Genomic DNA, 23544 nt, shown 5'->3' on the forward strand with positions numbered 1-23544 from the left:
GGCCGACACCTTATTCTGAGACTGTGACCCCGTGTCCTAGATTCCCCAGAAAGAGGATACATTTTTTCAGCGTCTACCCTGTCAAGCTGCTTAAAATTTTTGCATGTTTCAATTGGATCACCTCTCATTCTTCTAAACTTCAGAGAATATAGGCCTAGTCTAGTCTATCTCTCCTCATGGGACAGTCTGCACATCCCAGGAACCAGTCTAGTGAACCTCTGTTGCACTCCCTCTAGGGCAAGTATATCTTTCCTTCGGTAAGGAGACCAAAACAGTACTCCAGTTGTGGCCTCACCAATGCCCTGTATAATTGTAGGAAGACTTCTTTACTCTTATACTCTAATGCCTTTGTAACACTGCTAACATTCCATTCGCCTTCCTAAATGCTGGCTGTAGCTGCATGTTAACTTTTAGTGATTCATGCACAAATGGTATTTCTTGCAGCAGAGATTAATCTTTTAATTCTTGGAGACTCCAGGACAGTGCTGGAGGGTTTTACAACTCGCCTTCGGGCCTACTCCTCCTTGGAATGAGGCTCCCAGCTGGTTGAGTGGGTTTGCTTCATTTGCCCTTGTATTCCGGCCACTGGAGAGCTGTTAGGCAGGAAGCTGGCACATTGACACTCGTCGTGTGCCCGAGATTCCAGGTCTGGGTGACCCAGCGGGATGAGACATATGTGTGGGACCGTCAGTGAGGACACTGATCCTATTGAGGGGCTCAGGTGATATCGCATCCACCTTGTGAATGTCTATGCTCGTTCCCTGACAAAACCCTGCACTTCCCATACTCCTGTCAATTGTAAGCTGCTCCAGATCCCAGCACCTTCTGTGTCCTTGCTCCAGCCTATGTCAGGGAGATTGTCCTCCTGTTCTCCCCACACATATTGCCTGCTCACCCAAGAACGTGACCTCCCTACTGCAAGCCGGCAACCATCGGTAGTCACTTCCGCACCCATGCCCTCTGGACTTGCTTCCACGTTAGGGGTGATGGATGGGTCCAGGAGAGAGAAAAGGGAGACTTAGCTTGGTGCTGGTGAGGAAAGGTGGGTTGGTGACTGTGTTTGGGAGGGAGCAGTAGACCAAAGTTTGGGCTGGGAGGGAATGATGGCTCTCAAGTATTGGAGGCAAGGAGCCGGGGACCTAGGGCAGAGAGAGCAGGGGTGTGTAGCTTGGTGGGGAAAGGTCATGAAAGATTTGTATTCATTTAGCACCTTGCTACATCTTTGAGAATCATACAGCACAGAATGAGGCCATTCGGTCCATTGTGACTTTGCAGGCTCTTTGAAAGAGCTATTCTGTTAGTCCCACTCTCCTACGCTTTCCCCATTGTCCCTAAATTTTTACCTTTTCAAGTATTTATCCAATTCCCTTTTGAAAGTTACAATTGAATCTGCTTCCATCCCCCTTTCAGGCAGCGTATCCTAGATCACAGCAACTCGCTGCACAAAAAAAAATCCTTTTCATTTTCCTCCTGGTTCTTTTGCAAATTACCTTAAATCTGGTTACTGACCCTCCTATTCACGTCATCATCATTTTGAGCACCTGTTATAAATCTTCCCTTAACCTTCTCTGCTCTGAGGACAACAATCCCAACTTCTCCAGTCTCTCCATATAATGTGAAGTGGAATGAAAAGAGTGTCAAGTTACAACAAAGAGGAAGTCTAGGCCTCGAGTGGGCTTGTCTGACTTTGGGCCTTGGGTGGGCTTGTCTGATGCTAGAGCCAAGCAGTTTCAATGGAGATGGACCCAGAACCAGGAGGCAGCCTGGATAGTGCTGAGACTGAGTGGACAATGGCCATGCTTCAACGAAAGCTGGTCATTGGTGGAATTGAGAGGTACCAGCTTTGTATTGGTCCATCTGGCTGTCAATCAGCCCACAGAAACCTAGCTATTGGATCAGGTCATTTTTCGAGAGCAGCTTGGACAATTAAGACCCCAAGATGGCGGACAGGAAACACACACACTTCTAGGTAGATGTGCACTGGCCGCCATATTGGGTAATGGCAAACAAGAGGTGTCCTTTACCCACGCGTGAAGCAAATTCCATTTGCAAATAAGGAGCCTAACACCCTTGAGGTCCCCATTGCACTCGGAAACCAGCCCAAGTGAAAGCTCCGATGAGGGAAGATTACAAACTGTTTGTAAATGTTTGTACATTGCTGGCTGCTGGGCAGAAAAACCATGAAATGGCTGCCGCCCTTTTTGTGCACATCAATGTCAGGCAGCTGTTGAGCCACCCAGAGTCAAGAAAGAAATACTTGCATTTCTATAGTGCCTTTCACACCCTCAAGATGGCTGAAAGGACCTTGCAGCCAATAGAGTGCTTTTAACGCGTAGTCACTATTATGAGGTAGGAAACACTGCAGCCAATTTCTGCACAGTAATCCCACAAGCAGAAATGTGATAACAACCAGATAAGCTGTTATTTAGAGATGTTTTAAGTCCACGTTGACACTTCCAAATGCCGGGGAGTTAATGGAGGAGGGCACTGATCTGAGATCGCTAGGAGACGAAGAGTGCAGAGTACAACACACAGCCGGAAAGGGGGCTTTTCATTGTCGCTGTTCACCAAGAGCAGAAACTCTGTTGTCAGTGAAACTCTGTCCATGCTTTACACTGAGAATCACTATAATCTATTTTAAAGCAGGAGCAACCAGGGGAACAAAATGTGACGCGTCCGTGTGCGTGCAAGTATGTGATAATATGTATGTAAGTGTGTGTGTTCACTTGTGTGTGCTGCGCGTGTATTTGTGTGCTCTTGTGTGTGGTCTGTGTGCGTGCACATGTATGTGTGTGTGCGCGGACATGTTGAACCAAAGCTTTAGATTATTTTTCCACCTCCATATGGTTTTTCCTCTGTTTTCCTTATTTGTCCTCACTTCTCCACTATGTTTTGTTGAAGAGGATGCTAGTGTTGCTGTGGTAGATGAGATGTTTGGATTACAGGAGGTGGGAGATGGGCACCGGGGGATTGTACATTATGACAAGTGGGGACATGGAGCTGGTCCTCTCAGATGCATTATTTAGATGCCCTCCAGGCAGGCTTTTAAGCCTTTTTTTTGCCTGAGGATAAAATAGTGCAGCAGCTGTTGAAAGCCTCTGATTTTATTATTATTAAGACAGCATAAATGCATAAATTCACAAACCGTGAATGAATGAGAAAAGGGAAATAAAGAGGCAGACTGATTGGACTGCCAAGAGAATATCATGAATTAGGAAGAGGCGGAGTGGTGTGTGTGTGTGGTGTGTGTGTGTGTGTGTGTGTGTGTGTGTGTGTGTGTGTGTGTGTGTGTGTGTGTGTGTGTGTGTGTGTGTGTGTGTGTGTGTGTGTGTGTGTGTGTGAGACAAAGTGAAAGAGTGCAGTCCCACCAACATTACAGCATTGGTGTTGTCGAAAATGGGAGTGAATTTCTTCTGTTCCGATAACTTTGCTGCAAACCCCATCATGTCGTTTACACCAAAGTGGCTGAGCCTGTGAGGAAATTCCTCTCCACAAATGTCGCTTGTTAAAAGTGCACCACTCGTTCAGTTTGCGCCCCGCACTGTTAACGGGCACACTCAATCTTTACTCCCACCCAAACAGAAGACTTTTTAGGAATAGCCCAAAGGCCCCAAGTGACCAACTCAAAATCACAGATCAGCCCCAACTTCTCACCGCATGCCTAAATCACGTATAATCGTAGAATGGCTGCAGCACAGAAAGAGGCCATTTGGCCCATCATGTCTATGCTGCTCCCTGCAACAGCAAAACAGCTAATTCCACTCCCCCACCTTTTCCCCATAGCCCTGAATTTTTTTTTCTATTCAGTTAATTATCCAATTCCCTCTTGAAAGCGACGATTGAATCTGCCTCCACCACTCTCTCAGGCAGTCCATTCCAGATCCTAAACACTCACTACCTAAAACTGTTTGTCCTCATGTCACCTTTGGTTCTTTTGCCAATTACCTTAAATCTGTGTCGTCTGGATCTCGACCCTTCTGCCAATGGGAGCAGTTTCTCTCTATCTGCACTGTGTGGTCCCCTCATGACTCTGAACACCTCTATCTCAACCTTCTCTTCTTTAAGGAGAACAACCTCATCCTCTCCAATCTATCCACATAACTTCCTTGATTAAAAGTAACTTAATTACAAATAGATTTGCCCCCTTTCCCCCGACCTTTTTTACAATTCTTAGTTTCTTCCTTGCACATGCTTGTTGCCGTGGTGCCTATGCATGGCCGTGAAGCGTTCCAGTGTGGTTTAACAGGCTTGCAGGTGATCATTGTCACTGTGAATGGAGAACATGTGAGGACAAGTACACATGAGCTCACCAGTTAGTCTATGAGGATTTTCTCTCCTCTTCCTAATGTGGTGGAGATTGTTGGAGATGTTCTAGATGGAAAGGATAGGGCCATTGCAGTGCCAGCCACATGAGAACAACTGCACAAGACCAGGCCCCAGACCATCCTGATCTTGAATCTTCACTCCACGCGTCCTTGCTAGGGGAGGTTCACTCTGCTCAGCTTGATCTGTCCCTAGCCAAAGCGGCCACCGACACAAGGAGCATTGGTCTTCGCTCCCTGCAGTGCTTTCGCCTCTGGGGTTGCCATGAAAACCACAACAAGGCCAGGGTTGCCAACCCTCCTGGATTGTCCTTGACAGTCCAGGAATTATTTAAAATCACAGGATATATGGCACAGAAACTGGTGCAACAAGTCCACACCGGAGTTTCTGTTCCACTTGACACTCTTCCCATCCTTCCTCATCTAACTCTATTAACATAACCCTCAATTCCCTTCTCCCCCATATGCCTAGCTAGCTGCGCCTTAAATGCATCTACGCTATTCTCCGCAACGACTCCCTGTGATGGCGAGTTCCACAGTCTCACCACTCTCTGGGTAAAGGAGTTCCACAATGTCATCACACACTAATTGCTGTTTGTCAACCATACCTCAGTGGGTTGCACCCTCATCTCTGACTCTGAAGGCTGCGGGTTCAAGTCCCACTCCAGAATGCGAGTGCAAAAATATCATGCTGTCCTGCCCTTTGGACAAGATGTGAAACTGAGGCCCTGTCTGCTCTCTCAGGTGGACATAAAAGATCCCATGACGTTATTTTGAAGAAGAGCAGGGGAGTTCTCCCCGGTGTCCTGGCCAATATTTATCCCTCAACCAACATCATTAAAACAGATGATCTGGTCATTATCACATTACGCTAGTGTCCTTCTTGAAGCCAGCTTCAGAAACATCCAGGCAAAACTCCTGCAAAACCAACGTCGATGGACTGGACATTGTATCCGGATGGCCGAAAACAGTCACCCCCACCAGGTCCTGTTTTCTCAACTCTCAAATGGCCAGTGTTCCAGGGGAGGACAAAGAAAATGTTTCAAAGACACTCTGAAGCACTCCTTGAAGTGCAGCAGCAATGACATTGATGACTGGGAGGAGCTTGCTACCAATTGTTCAAAATGGCGACAACTTGTCTATCAAGCTGCATCAAGCTTTGAGTCCAATGATGAGGCAGAGAAGGAAAGAAAAGGAAATAAATCCTGCACTCCAGATCCCGCTACCTCATGGGACGTCCTGCCCAATGTGCCCAAAATCCGCAGGTTGAGAATCGGCCTGTGCAGTCACCTGAAGAGCCATGGCAGAAACTCGTGACCTTGAGGAGACATCATCCTCAAATCAAGGGGCAGCCGCCAGTGATGACTGCTTGTGGGAGCTTACTGTGCACAAATTGGCTGCTGTATTTCCTACGTTGCAACAGCGACTACACTTCAGATGTACGTCATTGGCTGTAAAGGGCTTTGGGACTTACTGTGGCTGTGAAAGGCGCTATATAAGTGCAAGCCTTTCTTTCTTTTCACTCTCTGGGTAAAGAAGTTTCACATTCTCACCACTTTCTGGGTTAAAAGATTAATCACCTGTGAGCAATACCTGAGAGAAGAAGTCCACGGGAGGGCACAAAATAAATGGTGCAATTTCTCATTTCCTTTGAACACCTTTGTTCATCGTTTTTACAAATATCGGGGACGGGGGAGTGGTGGTGGTGGGAGGAAGAAAAGAGGCCGTTTGACTGGGTGGGGCGGTTCAAGGCCGCAGGTCATGTGATGAATCCTCCAGGGATAGATCCAATCAGAGCTGGCAATCCTGCCCAGGGTTGGCAGTACTTGGGGCCTCACGACACAACACAGTCATCTCATTAAATGTGCCACCAAGTTTGGGCAACCATCTTAAATGAGGCACCTCAGAGGAAGGCAATTGTATTCCAAACCTCCACACAAGAGTCCAACTCAATCTGGAAATCCAGCAACCCCACTCTTTCTGGAACATTCTTCCTTTCCATATAAACGCAATATACCGAAAAAGAATTCAGAGGATGTGCTATTCATTTTGAACTATTCTGAATGTAATCTTTTTTTTGTTTGTTGCTTGAGTTTATGTGTTGTCACGGTGATTAAAAAGGAACACACGTGGATCGATAGGTCAGGTTTCCACTCTGGATTTAAACCATTTCAAGTAACAAAATGAGCTTAAGGGTTTTCTGGAAGCTGTTCTGAGGAACCTGATCAATCCAAGGTATGATTGGATGCTTGGCTCAGGAGGGAAGTGAACTCATGAACATGTCAACAACATGATAAGAGCATGAGACGGGAACAACCTACGTGTTCCACAGATTTGGTTACAGACACCAAGATATGGCCGAAGGCGACATTAACTGTCAAATGCCTAAGATGTTCATTTGACGTTTCTCTGTCCGTTATTTCAGCACAGGGGTTACCCTGTTCATTTTAATTAGCGGATGTGAGAATGTCATTCCACAACAACAACTTGTATTTATATAGCGCCTTTAATGACCCCAGGGCGTCTCAACTTGCTGTACGGCCAATGGAGTGTTGTCACTGCTCTAAAAGTAGGAATCACGGCAGCCCATCTGCGAACAGTAAGGAGATAAGTTATCAGATGATCTCTTTGTGTTGATGTTGGTTGAGGGATAAATGTTGGCCAGGACACCAGGGAAATAGTGACGTGGAATCTTTTGTATCCACCTGAGAAGGCAGACGGGGCCTCAGTTTAACATTTCATCCTAAAGACAGCATCTCATTCCCTCAGAACTGCACTGGAGTGTCAACTGAGGGCTTGAGTCTCAGGAGTGGGGTCCAAACACACAACTTTCTGTTTTCGAGCCACACATCCTACTACTACTGAATGACTGCCGACATGACTGAGGGCAACAAATGGGAGGTGGTGGATTTGTAAGGATGGGATTAAGGTACACTGGTAGAGAATTTCCATCCACTGCAGGGATCAGTCAAATCATAAACCATTTCTTTCCAATTTGGACAGACAATTCAACCCGGGGTAAATCAGATTCTGAGACACAATGTGGAAAAAAATGTTCCCTTTCCCAGTAGTGATGTCCCTTAGATTGATCCCATTAAAAAAGAAAATGAAAGCCAACCCACCTCTAGGGGTATTGCTAATCGCACGATTCTTCTCTCCTCAGGAGATGCGTTGGACAACAGCGTGGCGTCGCCTGGGACTGGCGACGATGATGATCTGGACAAGGACAAGAGGCGTCAGAAAAAAAGAGGCATCTTTCCCAAAGTCGCCACCAATATCATGAGGGCTTGGCTCTTCCAGCACCTTACGGTAAGAGTGCAAGACAAACTCCATCTTCTGCTCCCAGGGCCCCACATTTACCCATACCCATCATCCTGTCCACAAACCCATAGAATATCCAAACCCTCCACATGTTACAAAGAATGACATGGAATTTACGGCCATTCGGCCCAACTGCTCCATGCTAGCATTTATGCCCCACACAAGCCTCCTCCCTAACTTCATCTCATCGTATCGGCATTTCCAATGCGAAAAGGCGGCAATACAACAACAACTTGCATTTATAGAGCACCTTCAGTGTAGTAAAATGTCCCAAGGTGCTTCACAGAAGCATTATCAGACAAAATATGAAACCAAGCCACAGATGGCAGTATTGGGGCATGTGACCAAAAGCTTGGCCAAAGATTTAGTTCGAAGGAGAGTCTTAAAGAAGAGAGAGAGGTGGAGAGACAGAGAGATTTAGAGGGGCAATTCCAGAGTTTAGGCTGCTGAAATCAATGGTGGAGTGATTAAAATTGGAGAGACCCGAGGCCACAGTTGGAACAGCAGGATTGTAGGGCAAGGTTACAGAGATATGGAGATGCAAGACTAACATGAGGCTGAGATTTTTAAAGTTAAGGATACATCGTTTGATGCTCGGAAATCTGCCCCGTTTTATAATGTGAGACATATTTCAGAGCAACGTGCAAACAATTGGCCCTGCCCATCTTTGAAAGTGTCGGTTTTCACCTCTTTTTGTTTCTACGCATTCCCCCAAATGCTACAGGAGATCCATTCAGGCCAACATCAAGAAAATGAATCCCTAGTCACCCTTCCCTATCTATGGAATCTCCTCCAGCCCTGTGAGATCTCTGCTCTTTCAATTCTGGCCTCTTGTGCATCCCTGATTTTCATGGCTCCACCAGAAACACCAACCGGTTTAGTTTGCAGTGATCCCACTAAAGCCAGGGCTATTCTTGACCCTATATGGGGAAAGTGACATTTTATAGGGTCCAATGACCCCTTCCTCAATGTTTGATGGAATCACAATCCCTCCTCAGTGCTTTTTAGGATCTCATAGCCCCCTCCCCAGCGTTTAACAGAGTCATGACCTCTCCCCAGTGTTAGAAAGGGTCATGACCTTTCCCAGTGTTTGACAGGGTCATGACTCCTCCTCACTGTTTGACAGGGTCATGACCTCTGCCCATTGTTTGATAGGGTCATGACCTTTCCCAGTGTTTGACAGGGTCATGACCCCTCCCCACTGACAGGGTCATGACCTCTCCCCATTGTTTGTTACTCAGTGTTTGATCGGGTCATGGCCCTTCCTCAGTGTTTGACAGGGTCATAACCTTTTCCAGTGTTTGATAAGGTCATGACCCTTCCCCATGTTTGATAAGGTTATGGACCCACCCTAGTGTTTGATCGGGTCATGACCCCTCTCCCAGTGGCAGAGCTAGGTTTGGCTGACTGAGGGTGGAGTGTAGGGTTGGTTTTGGCCTTGAGACAGTCACATTCCTGTGGATAGGGTTTTCAATTGTCAGTCTAGATGGGAAGGAGATAGCAGTTGTTTATATCTCCTGACCTCCCTAAGTATTTCCTCCGTCCTGCAATCTCCAGGCTCTAGGTATGAGGGTATAATAGGACTTGAAGCCAAGGTAAGTGGATGGAGATGAGATACAGATCAGCTTGATCTCATTGAATGGTGGAACAGGCTCAAGGGCTGAATGGCCTCCTCCTCTTGCTGTGTTCCTTATGAAAGCCAAGCTTCATCTTCCCAATTTATCTCATCTTCCCTTCAATCTTGAGGTCCTGTGGGCCTTGATCTTGGAGCTAGACCTCCATAAAAGGAAGGCCTATAACCTTCAGGTTAGTAGTTAGATGTTTAATTACAGTAATTAATTAGGATAAATCCTTTTGCTGGTTAGTTAAACAAATTACTTCTAATAGCAACTGAGCAAACAGTAACGAATTGAAATGCCTGTAAACGCATTAGATTGCAGGGAGAGCTAATCAGACAGCATTAATCTCCTGAACCTATTCCCAAGTGCTCATCCTGTAACTTAAGGATGTAAAGGCCTTTGAGAATCTTCATACACTGAGAAGGAATTCCCAGCTGGTTTCTGCCCATTGCCCCCTGGTCAGGACCCATTGATTTGGAATATGCCGAGTTATCATCATCAATGCCACAGCACAAAGAGGGCAAACATGCGGGTAGGAGGGTTAGGCCAAGGTCTGAGTTTTTCCAATATTTTGTGCCCAATTTATGCTCCAGAATTCCCCCAACACGTATATACACATAGTCATGTACAAAGACACACAAATACACAAAAGGGCACACACGTACAGAAACACAGACTCGTACAATCACATGCATGTACAAAGGCACATGTGCACAAAGAGACACATATTCGTGTATGCACACATGTTTGAATTCACAGACATGTACACATATATACATGCAAACATATTCACACACACACACACACACACACACACACACACACACACACACACACACACACACACACACACACACACACACACACACACACACACACACACACACACACATATTACTGCGGTTATCTATTTTACTGTTTTGCATTTGATGGCCCAAGTGTAAAGAAAGCTTCTAGAAACTGTCCAAATGAAAACTGGACAGCAAATGTTTGGTGTTAAAGCTTCTGGGGGTTACTTTGGTGAATGGGTGAAAACAGGCGCTAAATAGGTGCTGTGTTAAGAAGACGCTTCTGTTTGAAAATCTGTTTTCAGCGCACAATTTCAAGGCTGTTTGCTGATTAACATAATTTGAACTCGCCTGGAGGTGTTAAACAGACACCTGCAGGTTTAGCATTCAAGGGCTGAATTTCCAGGAGCAGTATAGTTGGGCTCCACACAGCATCCTGGGGGTTACCATTGACCAGAAACTGAACTGGAGTAGCCATATAAATACCGTGGCTACAAGAGCAGGTCAGAGGCTAGGAATCCTGCGGTGAGTAACTCACCTTCTGACTCCCCAAAGCCTGTCCACCATCTACAAGGCACAAGTCAGGAGTGTGATGGAACACTCTGCACTTGCCTGGATTGGTGCAGCTCCAACAACACTCAAGAAGATCGACACCATCCAGAACAAAGAAGCCCACTTGATTGGCACCCCATCCACAAACATTCACTCCCTCCACCACCGACGCACAGTGGCAGCAGTGTGTACCATCTGCAACAGGCACTGCAGCAATGCACCAAGGCTCCTTAGACAGCACCTTCCAAACCCGCGACCTCTACCAACTAGAAGAACAAGGGCAGCAGATACATGGGAAAACCACCACCTGCAAGTTCCCCTCCAAGCCACACACCATCCTGACTTGGAACTATATTGCCATTCCTTCACTGTCGCTGGGTCAAAATCCTGGAACTCCCTTCCTAATAGCACTGTGGGTGTACCTATACCCCAAAGACTGCAGCAGTTCTCGAAGGCAGCTCACCACCACCTTCTCAAGGGCAATTAGGCATGGGCAATAAATGCTGGCCTTGCCAACGACGCCCACATCCCATGAACAAATTTAAAAAAGCCTCTTTCACTGACTGGTTTCAGTCTGGCTCAGGGACCATGGGCGAAGGTGCACAGGTTCTTGGACATGTACTGGAGGTCCTGGAGGAGGAGGTCCAGAGGAGGAGGGAAGTCCTGTACCCACAACGGGGGAAGGTGTCTACCTTGCATTCATGTCCCTTTCCCCTGCAGCAGTTGGTGCTGCTGTGCCTGGCCTCATGTCCACCTCCCATTCCTCCTGTAGACCAAGGGGGACCCCTAGCAAGATACCCATGACCAAGCACTTCCTGTCTCTTGGTGATTATTATAATGTGGCTAATAAGATAGAGTAGCACAGCACTCACTCTTTTTAGGTAAAGTCCTCAAAGTATTTCTGGAATAAGTGTTGCGAGAGTGCTGGCAAAGTCTTTACAGTGTCCCAGGAACTCTCCCGGCATGTTTCAGAAATCATCTTCAAACCTCCAGTAGTAAGTAAAGTATCTTTTAATTAGTGGTCGAATTCCCCTGCAATATCTTGTTTACTCCTGATCAGCTGGTCACTGTTAGGAAAGGGTCAATCACTATCATTCCCCTTTATCGAATAACGACTGTGGCTAAACGCTGGCCATCCTGACCTTTCAACTTAAGATCCCACGTTGACCACCTCACAGGCTCTTTAGCACCATGATCTGCCGGGGAAATTCCCCCCGCACCCCCGTGCTCCAACCCCGCCGTGTTTTATGATGCAGGGATGTTATCTATTAGAAGTGTTGTGAGAAGTTTCACAGGACACAGGTACGACATTCACAAACCATGAACAAGATTGGAAATGAGAGAAAATTGCTTGACGTCCCGCAGGAAGTATGGACTGAGGAAGAACGTCACAGCGAAGGGAGCTGAGTCAGGAGGAGATGCAGCTTTAGGAAAGGAGCTCGATCAATAGAGGTTGGGAAGCGAGATCGATGGTAAAGAGAGACTTAAGCTTTGCTTGATTATTTTGAGCGTTGAAACTACAGAGCTAGGAAAAATTCAGGCACCTTCAATAAAGGCAGCAGCGCCAAACCAGCCCTGAATACAGACCTCTGATAGTCACCAAGTCTCACTAGCCCATCAGTCTCAGCCTCCTGACTTACATAGACTCTTAGTCTCCTCGTGCATCCCATTTAAAATTCTGACTCTTCCTCAATTAATACTGTCTTTCTCCTGCAGTTAATTCTGTCTCTCTCTCTCTCAGTTAGTAATGACTCTCTCCCTCGGTTAACACTGACTCTTCCAGTTAATACTGTCTCTCTCCCTCGGTTAATACTATGTCTCTCCCTCGGTTAATACTATGTCTCTTCCTCGGTTAATACTGTCTATCTCCCTCGGTTAATACTGTCTCTCCCTCGGTTAATATTGTCTCTCCCTCGGTTAATACTGTCTCTCTCCCTCGGTTAATACTATCACTCTCTCTCAGTTAATACTATGTCTCTCTCTCGGTTAATACTGTCTCTCTCCCTTGGTTAATACTATGTCTCTCCCTCGGTTAATACTGTCTCTCTCTCTCAGTTAATACTGTCTCTCTCCCTCGGTTAATACTATGTCTCTCCTTCGGTTAATACTGTCTCTCTCTCTCAGTTAATACTGTCTCAGTTAATACAAGTCAGAGGGAATACAGCGGAAGTAAGTTTCAAGGGAGTAAGACCAGGATGGAAGGCCTCCACTTTAATGCCAGGAGTATTGCAGGTAAAACGGACGAGTTAAGGGCAATGATTGACACATGGAATTGTGATATAGTAGCCATCATGGAGACATGGTTGAGGGAGGGGCAGGATTGGCAGCTCAATATCCCAGGATATAGAATCTTCAGGCGAGACAGAGGAGGGGGTAAAAGAGGAGGGGGCATTGCAGTATTAGTTAAGGAGTCAGTTACTGCAGTAAGGAGAAATGATATCTTGGAGGGGGCATCAAATGAAGCTTTATGGGTAGAGTTTAGGAATAGAAAAGGGATGGCCACATTGCTAGGTGTTTATTATAGACCCCCAGATAGTCAGCGGGAAATTGAGGAGCAAATATGTGCGCAATTTGCAGAGGTGTGTAAAAACAATAGGGTAATTATATTAGGTGCTTTCAACTTTCCCAACATTAATTGGGATAGTCATCGTATTAAGGGCTTAGATGGAGTGGAGTTCTTAAAATGTATACAGGAGAACTTTTTAGCTCAATATGTAGAGGATCCAACAAGGGAGGGTGCAGTGCTGGACCTAATTCTGGGGTATGAAGCCGGACAGGTGGTTGATGTGTTGGTGGGGGACCATTTTGGTGATAGCGACCACAACATGGTACAATTTAAGCTTGTTATGGAGAAAGAAATAGACAAGTTGCAAAAAAAGGTTTTGGATTGGGGGAGAGCGAATTTTAGTAAAATAAGGCAGGATCTGGCCAAGGTAGACTGGAAAGAGTTACTTGTCGGGAAATCTACAGAAGAGCAGTGGGGGGCATTCAAAAAGGAAATGGGGAGGGTACAGGCCCAACATGTTCCATCTAGGGTAACAGGTAGGAGCAACAAGCCCAGAGAACCATGGATGACCAGAAACATTCATGATACGATGAGAAGGAAAAGAGAGGCTTTTAGCAAATACAAGGAGAGCAAAATAATGGAGTATAGAAAGTGTAGGATGGAGCTTAAGAAAGCAATTAGGAGAGCAAAGAGGGGATATGCTGGTAAAAGTAGGGAAAATCCCAAGATATTCTATAAGTATATCAATGGGAAGAGGATAACCAGGGAAAGAGTAGGACCAGTTAGGGACCAAGGGGGAAATTTGTGGGTGGAGCCAGAGGACATTGGTAGGGTGTTGAACGAATACTTCACATCTGTCTTCACCTAAGAGAAAGAGGATGTAGATATGGAACTTAGAGAGAAAGACTGTGAGGTTCTTGAGCAAATTGTCATAGGGAGTGACAAGGTATTGGAGGTTTTGGAAGGCTTAAAAGTGGATAAATCTCCAGGTCCAGACGATTTGTATCACAGGATGCTGTGGGAGGTGAGGGTGGAGATTGCAGGGGCTCTGACCCTAATTTTTAATTCCTCTCTGGCCACGGGGGAGGTGCCAGAGGACTGGAGAACAGCTAATGTGGTCCCACTATTTAAGAAAGGTTGTAGAGATAAGCCAGGGAACTACAGACCATTGAGTCTCACGTCAGTGGTAGGGAAACTATTGGAGAAACTTCTGAAGGAGAGAATCTATCACCACTTGGAGAGGCAAAATTTGATTAGGAATAGTCAGCATGGCTTTGTCAGAGGGAGGTCATGCCTAACAAATTTGATTGAATTTTTTGAGCATGTAACCAGGTGTGTAGATGAGGGTAGTGCAGTTGATGTAGTTTACATGGATTTCACTAAAGCCTTTGACAAGGTCCCACATGGGAGACTTATCAAGAAGGTAAATGCACATGGGATACAAGGTAACTTGATAAGGTGGATTCAAAATTGGCTTAGCTGTAGGAGACAGAGAGCGATGACAGACGGCTGTTTTAGTGACTGGAAGCCAGAGTCCAGTGGCGTACCACAGGGATCTGTGCTGGGTCCCCTATTGTTTGTCATTTATATAAACGACATAGATGACTATGTGGGGGGTAGGATCAGTAAGTTCGCGGATGACACAAAAATTGGCCGAGTGGTTAACAGTGAGGTGGAGTGTCTTGGGTTACAGGAAGATATAGACGGGATGGTCAAATGGGCAGAAAAGTGGTAGATGGAATTTAACGCTGAAAAGTGTGAGGTGATACACTTTGGAAGGAGTAATGTGACACAGAGGTATTCAATGAATGGCCTGACACTGGGAAGTTCTGAGGAACAAAGGGACCTTGGCGTCTTTGTCCATAGATCTCTGAAGGCAGAAGGGCAGGTTAATAGGGTGGTGAAAAAGGCATATAGGACACTTGCCTTTATCAATCGAGGCATAGATTACAAAAGCAGGGAGGTCATGTTGGAGTTGTACAGAACTTTGGTAAGGCCACAGCAAGAGTACTGTGTGCAATTCTATTCGCCACATTATAGGAAGGATGTGATTGCACTGGAGGGGGTGCAGAGGCGATTCACCAGGATGTTGCCTGTGACGGAACATTTAAGAGGTTGGATAGGCTTGGGTTGTTTTCACTGGAGCAGAGAAGACTGAGGGGTGACTGATCGAGGTGTACAAGATTATGAGGGGCATGGACAGGGTGGATAGGGTGAAGCTGTTCCCCTTAGTTGAAGGGTCAGTTACGAGGGGTCACAAGTTTAAGGTGAGGGGCGGGAGGTTTAAGGGGGATTTGAGGAAGAACTTTTTTACCCAGAGGGTGTAAAGGTCTGGAATGCCCTGCCTGGGAGGGTGGTAGAGGCAGGTTGCCTCACATCCTTTAAAAGTTCCTGGATGAGCACTTGGCACGTCATAACATTCAAGGCTATGGGCTAAGTGCTGGCAAATAGGATTAGGTGGACAGGTCAGGTGCAGACTCGATGAGCCGAAGAGCCTCTTCGGCACTCTGTTATTCTGTGATTCTGTGTCTCTCTCTCTCGGTTAATACTGTCTCTCTCCCTCGGTTAATACGATGTCTCTTCCTCAGTTAATACTGTCTCTATCCCTCGGTTAATACTATGTCTCTCTTGGTTAATACGGTCTCTCTCTCTCAGTTAATATTATCTCTCTCTCTCAGTTAATACTGTCTCTCTCTCTCAGTTAATACTGTCTCTCCCTCCGTTAATACTGTCTCTCTCTCTCAGTTAATACTGTCTCTCTCCCTCGGTTAATACGATGTCTCTCCCTCAGTTAATACTGTCTCTATCCCTCGGTTAATACTATGTCTCTCTTGGTTAATACGGTCTCTCTCTCTCAGTTAATATTATCTCTCTCCCTCGGTTAATACTGTCTCTCTCTCCGTTAATACTGTCTCTCTCAGTTAATACTGTCTCTCTCTCGGTTAATACTGTCTCTCTCCCTCGGTTAATACTGTGTCTCTCGGATAATACTGTCTCTCTCCCTTGGTTAATACTGTCTCTCTCTCTCAGTTAATACTGTCTCTCTCTCTCAGTTAATACTGTCTCTCTTTCAGTTAATACTGTCTCTCTTTCAGTTATTACTGTCTCTCTCTCAGTTATTACTGTCTCTCTCTCTCTCTCAGTTAATACTGTCTCTCTCTCTCAGTTAACACTGTCTCTCTCTCAGTTAATACTGTCTCTCTTTCAGTTATTACTGTCTCTCTCTCTCTCAGTTATTACTGTCTCTCTCTCTCAGTTAATACTGTCTCTCTCCCTCGGTTAATACTGTCTCTCTCTCTCGGTTAATACTGTCTCTATCTCTCGGTTAATACTGTCTCGGTTAATACTGTCTCTCTCCCTCGGTTGATACTGTCTCTCTCAGTTAATACTGTCTCTCTCTCTCAGTTAATACTGTCTGTCTCTCTCAGTTAATACTGTCTCTCTCCCTCGGTTAATACAGTCTCTGTCTCTCGGTTAATACTGTCTCGGTTAATACTGTCTGTCTCCCTCAGTTGATACTGTCTCTCTCAGTTAATACTGTCTCTGTCTCTCGGTTAATACTGTCTCTCTCTCTCAGTTAATACTGTCTCTCTCTCTCAGTTAATACTGTCTCTGTCTCTCGGTTAATACTGTCTCTCTCTCTCAGTTAATACTGTCTCTCTCTCTCAGTTAATACTGTCTCTGTCTCTCGGTTAATACTGTCTCTCTCTCTCAGTTAATACTGTCTCTCTCTCTCTCAGTTAATACTGTCTCTCTCTCTCAGTTAATACTGTCTCTCTCTCTTTCAGTTAATACTGTCACTCTCCCTCAGTTAATACTGTCTCTCTCCCTCGATTAATACTTTCTCTCCCTCGATTAATACTGTCTCTCTCTCTTGGTTAATACTGTCTCTCCTCCTCGGTTAATACTGTCTCTCTCTCTCAGTTAACACTGTCTCTCTCTCTCGGTTAATACTGTCTACCTCCCTCAGTTATTACTGTCTTGCTCTTCCTCAGTTAATACTGACCGTTGCCCTCAGTTAATACTGACTCTCTCACTCAGTTAATACTGTCTCTTTCTCTCTCGCTCTCTCCCCCTCAGTTAATACTGTCCATCTCTCTCTGTCTCTCCCCCTCAGTTAATATTGTCTGTTGGTCTGTCTCCCTCTCCCTCAATTAATACTCTCACACTCCCCCTCCCCTCAGTTAATTCCCAACCCTAACCCAATTGATACTTGCTCACTCCTGTCCTCCCCTCCACCCACAGCATTTTATCACTTACATCCTTCTCCCCTCCCTCCATCTCCGAAGCTCCCACTGCCGTCTCTGCCCTGAGGCGTTACAGCTGCTTTACCTGAGCAGGAATTCCCACACAAACATAGGGCTGTATTTTCCCAGGTGGGTCACAATCCTAACGTCAGCCTGAATTCCGGGTTGGGAATCCGGAAGTGGCTGTGCCGGGATGTCGGGTGTGATCTTCCTGGGGGCCAATTAAGAAGCTGCCTCTGGGAGCCTCGGCCAATTGGGGATGGCAGTCAGGTTCCAGCTTCGGGAAGTCTGTTCTGGGCTCCAATTCTGGAATTGTGGCGCATGTGGCTAGGCCCACCAGCCTCCATTGCAATCTGGACGCTGCTGAGAGTTGAGCAGTAGGAGCAGCAGCGCTGCTATGGAGGTGCCCTCAGTCAGATGGTAGCGGCTGCCATTGTTACATGAGCTGCATGAGCAGACAAACCAAATTCTTAGCCCTAATTGGCTACCTGCCGCTGTGAGGTTGTAGCCGTCTCTGCTGGGAGCCTGCCTCCAGGAAAAGTATATGGAGGCGGTACGTCTCAGAGCTGGCCTGACGCCAGTCAATTGCATCTTCCTCACCTACCATCCCCCTCCCGTCTCCAACAGCACCTCCGCGGGGATAGGAAAATTCAGCCCATAGAGTCCCAAGGCTACAGCAAGAGCAGAACAGCTGAGGGCAGTGCAGATCCACGTCTGGGAGATCAGGGAGACCCCCAGTGGCTGTAAAACACTGACCCTCCAACCAAAATATTGACAGTCTGTCCAGGCAATTTAGTGAAGCAGCTTACTGTCCCTCGTGTAGGGACTACAGTTCGTGGTGTGTTAGGGTGAAGGTGAAATCCTCAGACATTGACTCTGTACAGAGCAACTCTTTTTGGTGTTGGTTGAGGGATATAACTCTTTGAATAGTACCATGAGTTCTTCTTACTAACCGGAACAGCCAGACAGGGGCTGGATTAAAGTTGGCACCTCGGACAGTGCAGCATTCCTTCAGTATTCCACTGGAGACTCAGCTTAGATTGTGTGGCCAAGACTCTGGATCAGGGCTTGAACCCAAAATCACTTGACTCAGAACTGTGCATTGCCAAAACTGCAAGCTACAAACCATATTCTTAGCTTTAAGCAAAGTACTGAAATATTCTGAGGTTGAGGTAAAACTCTGTAAGAGCTGTTTAAAAGGACGGCGTGGGGTGGGGGGAGGGGGGATGCGGTATTAAATGATGTACATCATACTTGTTTTGAAAACATGTGATTTTGCTTTACATTCTGACCTGAAAGACCTCTGTCCTCTCCAAAGATCATAATTAATCATTCATCTCCGAGGACACTTTTGTCCTTTTTCCAGGTTCGTGTTAGGTCACAGCTGTTACAATCCCAGCAAGTCTGTTTGTTATGTGGTTATTTGCAATTGGAGGCAGGGGGAAGAGGCAGCATGATCCCGTATCCCATGGCAACCCCCTGGGGCCTAGCCCGCTGTCAGGCCTAGGAGTGTGGATGGAGGTCTGTGTTTTCTACAGGCCCCATCCGTCACCCTGCTGTCAAATGCCTATGACACAGGCCTCAGTGTGTGAGACACTGGGGCCCAGGACTCATCTATCACAGGCCTGTCAGATAAGAAACAGAGAGGCCACCAAAGCCATGGCCTGTAAAAGGCTAGCCCACCGCTTTTCTTAAAGCATTAAATGGATCATAATGTTATCTGCCATCTGTTGTCACTGCCCTTCAAGAAGCCTGAGAAAAGAAAGACACATTTAGTCTGTAATTAGATGGCTAAAGTTGTGATCTTTTGTGATTACTTCAGCTACATGGCAAAAAGCTTTTTAAGGACACTGCCTTCTTGGCCAGACTTAGCAAGTCTCGCACATTCTGACCCTACCTCACACCTTCACGTAGATTTGAATCACATGATAATTAACTGGGCCTGAAACGTTAAAGCCAATATTGAAAGGAAGAGCATGCATTTATATAGCGCCTTTCATAATCTCAGGACATGTTGGAAACGCAGCAGCCAATCTGTGCACAGCAAGCTCCCGCCAGCAGCAACGTGACATATAACCAGATCTTTTTTTTTTGGTGGTGTGGGTTGGGGGTTAAAACTCTTTGACTAGTGCCATGAGTTCTTCGTATTGACTGGAGCAGGCAGACAGGGGCCACAACCAATTTGTGCACAGTAAGATCCCACAGTGAGCAATGAAGTAAATGGGCAGGTAATTTGTTTCTGGTGTTGGTTGAGAGATAAATATTGGCCAAGACACCAGGGAGGCACCATTGTTCTTTTTCAAATTGTGCCCTGGGATCATTTTCATCCACCTGGGGGATGACCAGGTGAAAGACGTTATCTCCAACAGTGCAGCACTGGGCGTGCCAGCCCAGATTTTGTACTCAAAACTCTGGGATTTGAACCCGCAACCTTCCAACTGAGAGTCAAGAGTCCAAAGCATCCTGGCCAATCAGCTGGCAGCTCCAGATGTGGTGATGAATGCCAGTTCTTTAGCAGGCCCCCATCTTTCCACAGCACCACTTTGCTCGGCCTACCAATTGGCGTCAGAATGGGCATTGGTTTCCCTTCAGTGGACTGCGCAGCCTCTCCCACTATGACTTGGACTCTAAGCACACTGCCCAGTGTAAGACTGAGTCCCGCAGGCTGAGGATGATCCCCGGTCCAAGTACTGGTCTGAGCCGCGTGAGCCTATATCAGTGGGGGCTCAGGTAGATTCGCCCCCAACACATCCCCTTCGCCCCCTTGTGGGTTAGGGAAATGAATTGCTCAGCGGGGTTTCCTCGTTCCAATCACAGTGCAGCTACCCCATGCCGGACGTAGCAGGTGCGTGACCGACAGGCAAGGAATGGATCGGGCCAGGCTATGAAGCCTCCACTGTTGAATGGGCATTGACACTAACATCTGGGCTCACACATGAAGCACATCCCCCCTGCCACCCCTGGTCCGGACAGAGGAGAGTAACTGGGGCCCCCTGTGAGACGAAGCGTCTTTGGGATTGAGGGTAAGGGGAGGGGGGGACTTACTCCCATTTCCACGTGACTGAAAGTTCAAACCCTGAGCCATGGAGTAAATATTTTAAAATGGCATTGAGCATTTCCCAGCAGATGAATCCTTGGTGACTCTCAGGTGAACCTTCAAATGATATGTCTTATCGTTGCCACTCTTTGTTTTTTTTTGTCTCTCTCAGCGTAGAGAGTCAGCCCTTTTTATTATTCTTTCTTGGGATGTGGGCGTCGCTGGCAAGGCCAGCATTTGTTGCCCATTCCTAATTGCCCTTGAACTGAGTGGCTTGCTGGGCCATTTCAGAGGGAAGTTAAGATTCAGCCACATTGCTGTGGGTCTGGAGCCACATGTAGGCCAGACCAGGTAAGGATGGCAGATTTCCCTCCCGAAAGGACATTAGTGAACCAGATGGGTTTTTACGACAATCGATGATAGATTCAAGGCACCATTACTAAGACTAGCTTTCAATTCCAGATGTTAATTAATTAATTGAATTTAAATTTCACCAGCTGCCGTGGTGGGATTTGAACCCAAGTCCCCAGGGCAATGGCCTGGGATTCTGGATTACTAGTTCAGTGATATTACCAACATCTCCCCTGTTTCTGGGCAAGTGCCACAAAAGGGGCAGTGACTGTCTTGTGTGTGGTGTATTCAGTGCAAATAATGAAGTCCCTAATGATCCAAGGTCCCTAATGACCCCATGGTCAAAAGGTCATAGGTTCAAGTCCCACTCCAGAGGCTTGGGCATTAGATCTAGGCTGACACTCCAGTGCAGTACTGAGGGCGTGTGTTGGAGGCGCCACCTTTCAAATGAGGCATTAATAACAAGGCCCCTGTCCGTGCTCTCAACTGGATGCACAGCTGGAAGAAGAGCAGGGTTCTTCCCAGCCAATACTTATCCCTTAGCCAACATCACTAAAACAAAAATCATCTGGTCACTATCGAATTGCTGTTTGTGCGATCTTGTGTGCAGAAATTGACCGTTGCGGTTCCAACATTACAGCAACAACTAGACTTCAAAATAAAGTATTGTAAGGTGCTTTAGGACGTCACAGGGTTGTGAAAGGTGCTTTGGAAAATGCGCGTCTCTCGATAAAACCTTCGAGATTCTCCGATGAGGTGCTGCTGTCGTTGACGCTGTTTCGTGAGGCTCTCTGAGGATCTTACCGTGGCGTTTAGCACCTCTCTTGTCTCGACCGGACGTATTATTTTGTTGGCTGCGTTTATTCTCAACTTCGCACAAGTTTGTGAAGTGCCTCGGCCCTTTAAAGATGCAGGCGTTGGGTCTCTGGAGAGCCCGAGCCCAGCTTTGCATTTGCCTGTGAAGAAATTTGCCCTCAGGCTGGTTACAGTGATTATTTCCATTGCTGAGCTCTGCCCCGTGCTTTGAATTAAATGATCAAGACATTCAGCCCACTGACAGCATTGGAGAAGGGAAAAGGGAGAGAGAGAGAACGAGAGAGAGAGAATGAGAGAAAGAAAGAGAGCAACAGAAAGAATTGAGAACAATCTATCATTTATGTAACACCTTTCACGACCTCAGGATGATCCAAAGCTCTTTACAGCCAATGAAGCACTTTTGAAGTTTAGTCACTGTTGCAATGTAGGGAACACAGCACCCTAGTTGTACACAGCAAGATCCCACAAACAGTAATGAGGTAATGATCAGATCATTTTTTTTTTAAGTGATGTTGGTTAAGGGATAAACTGGCCAGGCCACAGTGGGAGAACTCCCCTGCCTGTCGTCAAAATAATGTCAGCCCTGTTCCCCTGCCATTCCCACTCACCTTCACATCTGGTTCCTCAGGGTCGCACCTCATCGCTGCCCAGCTGCCAGTCCTGATGTCGTTTTCTTTCTACTGCCAGAAGTGTCGGCTGATGGGAGGGTCCTTCAGGTTTGCGATGCTCTGTCGTGGCTCAGTGTCAGCCCCAACGGAGCTGAGGAATTGAGATTGTGACTCACTCCTTCCACCTTGTGTCTCTTTTCAGCACCCGTACCCATCGGAGGAGCAGAAGAAACAGCTAGCACAAGACACAGGCCTCACCATCTTACAAGTGAACAATTGGTGAGTAACATCTGTGCCCTGGGGAAAGACGTTGTCGACAGACTGTGGGGAGCAGAGTTACAGACAGGCTGTGGAGTCGTTTACAGGTAAAGTATGGGAAGGGTGAAACTGGCAGACGGTAGAGAGGATCGATTGTGAGGAGAGGCATTTTAGGCCGATTGTGGCAATCACTGGCAATTCAGTATTTGTTGCCCAAAGTATTAGCTGCATATTGTGTGAGCAGAGCCACATTATAGGTCAGACTGGAGTGGGGGTTGGTGGGGAGCAGACTCTCTTCGCTGAAGGATAGCAGAGAACCAGCTGGGTTTTTGCAACTAACCAGGAGTTTAGCACATTTATCGAATTCAGTTTCCCAATTTGCCAGTGGGGGGAATTGAACTCACAACCTCCTAGTTGCTAAACAAGTATCGAACCCATTGGGCAATAATACTATATGTAGAATAAGTGTTGCAGGCGGACTGTATAGAGGGGTGTCACAGGAGAACTGTTACAGGCGAACTATGGGAAGTGGTGTTACAGGTGGGAAAGGAATGACAGGTAAGGAGAGATGCACCATTAGCCTTTTATATATCCAGTTGAAAGGTCATATGATGAGAATCAATTCAATTTAAAGTCCATTATATGTTTCAAATGAATAAATCAACATCTACCCCAATGCCTCATCCATAACCCTGCCACCCACATAAGAACATAAGAAATAGGAGTAGGAGTAGGCCATTCAGCCCTTCGAGCCTGCTCCGTCATCCAATGAGATCATGACTGATCAACTTCAACACCATTTTCCTACACTATCCCCATATCCCTTGATGTTTTTAATATGTAGAAATCTATCGATCTCAGTCTTGAACATACTCAACAGCTGATCCTCCACAGCCCTCTGGGGTAGAGAATTCCAAAGATTCACCACCCTCTGAGTGAAGAAATTCCTCCTCATCTCAGTGCTAAATGGCCTACTCTTTATTTTGAGACTGTGTCCCCTGGTTCTAGACCCCACCCCAGCCAGGGGAAACATCCTTCCTGCATCTACGCTGTCGAGCCCTGTAAGAATTTGTATGTTTGAGTGAGATCACCTCTCATTCTTCAAAACTCCAGAGAATA

At 46.5% G+C, this 23544-nt stretch overlaps 1 protein-coding gene across 8 annotated transcripts in view; it reads left to right on the forward strand.

The window, feature by feature from the left end:
* LOC137353113 (homeobox protein Meis1-like) overlaps positions 1 to 23544 on the forward strand; it is a 639330-nt gene that overhangs the window by 575816 nt on the left and 39970 nt on the right. For all 8 annotated transcript variants that reach the window (XM_068019113.1, XM_068019117.1, XM_068019115.1 and 5 more), the window contains exons 8-9: positions 7486 to 7631; positions 22370 to 22446. In XM_068019113.1, coding sequence (XP_067875214.1) covers positions 7486 to 7631; positions 22370 to 22446 — 223 coding nt within the window. The remainder of the gene's footprint in view (positions 1 to 7485; positions 7632 to 22369; positions 22447 to 23544) is intronic.

Source organism: Heterodontus francisci, chromosome 40 (assembly GCF_036365525.1).
Source record: "Heterodontus francisci isolate sHetFra1 chromosome 40, sHetFra1.hap1, whole genome shotgun sequence".
NCBI classification, from domain to species: domain Eukaryota; kingdom Metazoa; phylum Chordata; class Chondrichthyes; order Heterodontiformes; family Heterodontidae; genus Heterodontus; species Heterodontus francisci.